At 45.3% G+C, this 5,780-nt stretch overlaps 1 protein-coding gene across 5 annotated transcripts in view; it reads right to left on the bottom strand.

The window, feature by feature from the left end:
- Kif9 (kinesin family member 9) overlaps positions 1 to 5,780 on the bottom strand; it is a 51,216-nt gene that overhangs the window by 32,266 nt on the left and 13,170 nt on the right. For all 5 annotated transcript variants that reach the window (XM_021207039.2, XM_029543294.1, XM_029543292.1 and 2 more), the window contains exons 4-5: positions 4,105 to 4,211; positions 2,741 to 2,965 (exon numbers count right to left, since the gene is read on the bottom strand). In XM_021207039.2, coding sequence (XP_021062698.1) covers positions 2,741 to 2,965; positions 4,105 to 4,211 — 332 coding nt within the window. The remainder of the gene's footprint in view (positions 1 to 2,740; positions 2,966 to 4,104; positions 4,212 to 5,780) is intronic.

Genomic DNA, 5,780 nt, shown 5'->3' with positions numbered 1-5,780 from the left:
GTTTCTCTGTGTAGCCCTGGCTGTCCTGGAACTCACTCTGTAGATCAGGCTGGCCTCGAACTCAGAAATCTGCCTGCCTCTGCCTCCCTACTGCTGGGATTAAAGGCATGGGCCACCACGCCCGGCTGCTATTTTTTTTTTTTTTTATAATGCAATGATTTTTAGTAAATGTACAGAATTGTGCAACATTATCACAAACCTAGTTTATAACTGCTATATCACCCCAGCACTCCCTGCGGCGTATTTGCAGTCCCTTCCCACTCCTTTTCCAGGCTGCCACTCAGCTACTTTCTGTTTCTTTGCCCGGCTGGATTTTTCATGGGCATGCAGTCTTTCAATATGTGGCATTCTGTGGCTGACTGCTACAATGTTTCCAAGGTTCATTTATGTTGTAGAGCCTCATTCTGTCTGGCCTCCCCCACCTGATTCCTTTCACTGCTAATTTTCCACTGTAGAGATGTTTATAGATTCACTGGCTAACAGATATTGTGGTGACAACCTTTGATGGCTATGAGTAGCTGGGCTTACGGATCTGCTCTGAACACTTCCATATGAATCTTTGTGTGTGTACATATATGCATCATGCATTGGTTTCTCTTGGGTAGACAGCTAGGAATAGAATTGCTAGATCTTTTGTAACACAAAAGTTTTTTTTTCTTGGAAACTCTCAGTGTGGTTTGATTTTCTTTGATTATTATTATTAATGTATTATAAATTAGAGGACAACTTGCCAGAGGCAGTTCTCCCCTCCTACCATGTGGGGCCTGAGTACTGGATTCAGGGCATCAGTGTTGGTGGCAGCAGATACATTTCCCCACTGAGCCATCCCACAGATCTAATTTTCATATTTAAGTTTAATTACAAAGAACTTTTTTTGTTTGGTTGGTTTTGGTTTTTTGAGACAGGGTTTCTCTGTATAGCCCTGGCTGTCCTGGAACTCACTCTGTAGACCAGGCTGGCCTCCAACTCAGAAATTCACCTGCCTCTGCCTCCGGAGTGCTGGGATTAAAGGCGTGTGCCACCATGCCCGGCCAAAGAACTGTTTTTATACAGAGTTCTTACAAGTGGCCAGGCTGACCTTGAACTGCCTCCCTACCTCACCCTGCCAAGAGATGGGTTACAAATGTCTGCGACCTTGGCAGCAGTCCTTCCATTTGGATTCAATAAGTAGCTGTGACTTAAGGCTAACTCAAAAAGAGGACATAAGAGGGGCTGGGAGTGGAGCCCACTGGTAGAGTACTTGCCTAATGTGCACAAGGTTGAATTTGATCCTTAGCACTACCAAGAGGGGTAAGAGAAAAAGAACACAAGAATAAATTCAACTATGTAAGGCCAGGCCTGACAGTGCAGATCCATTAGCCCAGCTATTCAAGAGGCAAAGACAAGGGGTTCACAAGTTCAAAGCCCACCTGGGCTGCAAAGTGACTTCAAGGCCAGCCTGGGCATCTTTGTTTCTTTGAAATAAAGCCTCACTATGTAGTTCAGGCTGACCTTAAATTCAGTCACCTTCCTACCTTAGCTTCCTAAATGCTGAGATTACAGGAATGTACCATTATAATTGGCTCACCCTGGGAAATGTATTGAGACTCTGTCTCAAAATAATGAAGTACATAGGAGAGGCTGGAGAGATGGCTCAGAGTGAGCACTATTTTTGTAGGGGGGCCCAAATTCAGTTCCCAGCATTCCACATGGGGAAGCTCATAACCACCTGAAAGTCCAGCTTCAGAGGGTCTGATGCCATCTTCTAGCCTCTGTGGGTACTACACACACATGTACAAACACACAGACACACAGTACACATATAATTAAAATTTAAATGTTTTGATTTTTAGCTTTTAAAATTTATTTTTTTAATTATAAAAATGTTAAATTTAGGGCCAGGTGGTGGTGACACACACCTTTAATCCCAGCACTCGGGAGGCAGAGGCAGGGGAATTTCTGAGTTTGAGGCCAGCCTGGTCTACAAAGTGAGTTCCAGGACAGCCAAGGCTACACAGAGAAACCCTGTCTTGAAAAAAAAAAAAAGGACATGATCTAGAATATTAAAATTTAAAAAATTTTGAGAAATGTTTCTCTGTATAGCCCTGGCTGTCCTGGAACTCACTTTGTAGAGACTCACAGAGATTCACCTTTCTCTGCCTCTGGAGTGCTGGGATCAAAGGCATTCACTACCATGCCTTGCTAAAATGTTTTTTTTGTTGTTGTTGTTTGTTTTTATGGTTTTAGAGCTTTATTGTAGAAAGACAAAGAGAAAGAGAAAAGGTAAAAGAAAGAGTGAGACCAGCCACAGCCACATGGAGAGAGGGGAGGGAGGGAGGGAGGGGGAAGGGAGAGCTAAAGATGAGAGTAAGAAAGGTGAGAGCTTAAGAGCTAAAATGTGTTTGGGTTTTTTTTTTTTTTTTAACATTTTTAAAAGTAAAAAGGGGCTAGGACTCTGGTGTCAGAGGATTTGCCGAGCACATATGAAGCCCTCTGCTCAGTCCCCAGTACCACAAACAAACAAACTCACAGAAGGAAAGGGCTAAATGGTCATGATCTAATTGTTTTTCAGTGAAAAACACTATGAGTTTCTGTTCTTCTTACTGAACACTAAGCTTGCTATAGAAGCACATATGAATTTTTCATTCTGATTATCAAGGTAAATTTAAAAAACTATTTAAAAAGTAGGAAAGAGGATAGCAAGGAAGGGGGAGGGGAAAAGGAGGGGAGGAGGAGGAGAGGGAGGAGCCTCTTATCTCACCTCAAAGAGGAGGCTGAAGGCGTCTTCCTCTTGACTGGTGAGATGCACTGACAAGCCTTTAATGAAGATCCCTTGAGGGTTTTCCACAATGGTCATTGGTGTGACTGAGGGTCCCACGTAGGGCAGAGTGGACAGGAGATCGAACAGGTTCTCATTGTAGATTTCCAGGTAGGAAACACGGACTGTGATGGCGTGCGTGGGACGCTCTTCAATCATCCTGAACACCTACATGGGAATTTGACCAGTCACCAAGAACAGAAAAGGCTGACAACTTCATGCCAGCCCACATCTTCCCTCAGGAGAGAGCATCAGGGAGCACAGGACAATTCTTGTCCTAAAGAGATTACAGTCTGGTTCATGTCAGGGTCACGATTAACAACAGTCACTATTAGTCTACTGGATAAGATTATCCAAGTTTGAGCCTTACTGGTTTGGGTTGGTTTTGTTTTTTGTTTGCAGCAGGTTCTACACTGTGTCCCCGTCTGGCTGTAATTAAAATGTATCCCTAGTTACTTAACCCAGCTTGCCATCTTCTTGCTTCAGTCTTCTTCCCATGCCCAGTCTTCCCTCATGCCCAGCTAGTTTTGAGATAGGGTCTCATGTCACTCAGGTTGCTCAGGAATTCTCAGTGTAAGCAAAGATGACCTTGAACTTCTGACCCCCTTGCCTCCACTTCCTGAGCACAAGCACAAGGCTTTGAGCATGGTAGGCAAGCTCTTTACCACAAGAGTTACATTCTCAGCCTTGAGAAGTTGACATTCGGACAGTGTGGATAGTGAGTATATTTTTTCAGGAAATGGAGCATGGGTGGTTTAGAACCACAAAATGCTATGGGAGAAAGGCTGTTTGCATCCTACCTCTAACTAAAACCTGGACTAGCCGGTCCCTTCTGTCCCATCTTCTCTTTTATTTCCCAGAGTCATGACTGATAGTCCTAAAGGCTCAGCCATGCCCTCCTTCTTGCCTTTGTTCTTCTAGGAGCTGCTGAATGGAAAAAGTCAGAGCAGGACAATAAGGAAGCTCTGACAAGTGTTATACTCTCTGCAATAAGTCAGCAAGTCCTTCCTTACAGGATCAGACCGTGGGGGTAGCAGGGACCTGACTAGCATGCCTGTTCCCTCCTTCACAAATAAGAAAACAGGCTTATTGGCATCCAGGATCAGTGTGAAATCAAACCCTGAGTTTCCATGGGACTCTGACTCTACTCCAGGTCAGTCATGGTACCCTGTCTCCAGAACCAGAGTTAGCTGTAGTTCAGTTGAGGGCTGGACACACTACCTCTAGTAGGTAACCTGGAGTTGGCTGCATCTATGGTAGAGAAGAGGGTAGCTTTGTGGTATCCCAACCATAGGCCCATTCTCTACCTGCTGCAGGGCACGAGGGAGAATTCCCCGGTGCTTGTAATTCTCCGTTGCCCCTGTCATGGTGTATGTCTTGCCAGCTCCTGTCTGCCCATAACACATGATGGTACCTGCAAACATTTCAAACTATGACTGAGTGACATTCAGAAGACAACCCTCATCTCCCCAGCATGCTTGGTACCCTTCAGGATCTTGATGTGAGGGTAGCCACCAGGAACATCCAAAGACATCAGGGATTCCACCTTGAAAGATAGCAAGTACACAGGGGGACAGGGACAAAAATGGTCAGACCTGAACACACACCATCAATGTGTGATCCACACAGACCTCTCTGCCTCCCTGTTCTCAGATGATCTAGGTTCCTGGTCCTCGGGCTAGGGAACATTGTGGCTGCAACTTTTCTTCAAAAGAACAGGAGGGAGCTGGAGCATTAGACACCAGTCCTCAGGGCCATGAACTCCGTGTGTCTGAGAGCTGGCAGGAAACACCCCTCAGGGACAAATTTCCAGAAAGAGATCGAGTACGAAGGGTATTCCTGTCAATGGTGGGCTTTTTGTTGATTTGTTTGAAACATGGTCTCATGTAGCTCATGTTGGCATCAAGCTAGGTAGCCCAGAATGACTTGAACTCCTGATCTACCTGCTTCTGCTCCCCAATGCTGGAAAAGCCAGCCTGTGACCCTATATCCTGCTAAGAGAATTATTTATAGACTACAAGGCTCCTAGTTAGCACCATGGCATTTCCAGAAATACCACCACAACTGGGTCATGACCTGTGTCTGATTGCCTACCCTGGGAATGCTTTCATTTGCACCTTTTTACATCATCATCATCATCATCATAAGCAGCAGCAGCAGGCTCTGGAATGCAAACCACTGTCCCCTTGGGCTCTTATTCTTCCTTCCTCTTGAACTGAAAGATCTCCAAAGATCGCTTCTGTGAATCTACATGGCAGACCTGGTGAGGCTATACTAGGCCCCGGAAGTCTGTTTGTCTTTGTTCCCCAGGTGCTGGGATTAGAGGCAGGTTTTAGATGAGTGGCCCTAATTCAGTATCTGGGTTGAAGCCAGAAACAATTAGTAATTAGCCCACTGCTAATGAGCCAGAACTCACTTCAGCTGGGATTCAGAGCCCAGCTGGGATTCTGTAGCACCAAGTGCCTAAGACTACTACATTCCCTAATTTTTAATCCACGCGCCCTCTATCTTTATCTCCAGGCCACAGAGCCTCTCGGGGAATCATGAATGTATCACTGGGTCAGTGGGCACTACACCTATGTATCACATGAAGAATACATTACAATTTTGGGAACCCAAGATTCACTGGATTTTCCTAAAACCAAGTCTAGCTATATAATCCAAACTGTTCTCTGATCATCCTGCCTCACCTTCCAAGTGCTGGATGGACAAGCACGCACAGCCGATGGGCAAGCACGCACAGCCGATGGACAAGCACGCACAGCCGATGGACAAGCATGCACAGCCGTGCCCCACTCCCTTTGTGGGCTTTCCTATAGAGAAGTCTAAAACTTTTGGAGCTACACATGTAGCGAGGTGATAGAACATGAGCTTAATACTCATGAGACTCTGGGCTCCATACCCAGTACCAAGCAACTAACCAGCCAACAAAGAACATTCTGATCAGCAGCCACCAGATGGCAACTTTATATATATATATATA

Source organism: Mus pahari, chromosome 10 (genome assembly GCF_900095145.1).
Source record: "Mus pahari chromosome 10, PAHARI_EIJ_v1.1, whole genome shotgun sequence".
Taxonomy (NCBI): Eukaryota; Metazoa; Chordata; class Mammalia; order Rodentia; family Muridae; genus Mus; species Mus pahari.
Note: the sequence above shows the minus strand (reverse complement) of the source record. Positions and strands in the feature narration are given on the sequence as shown.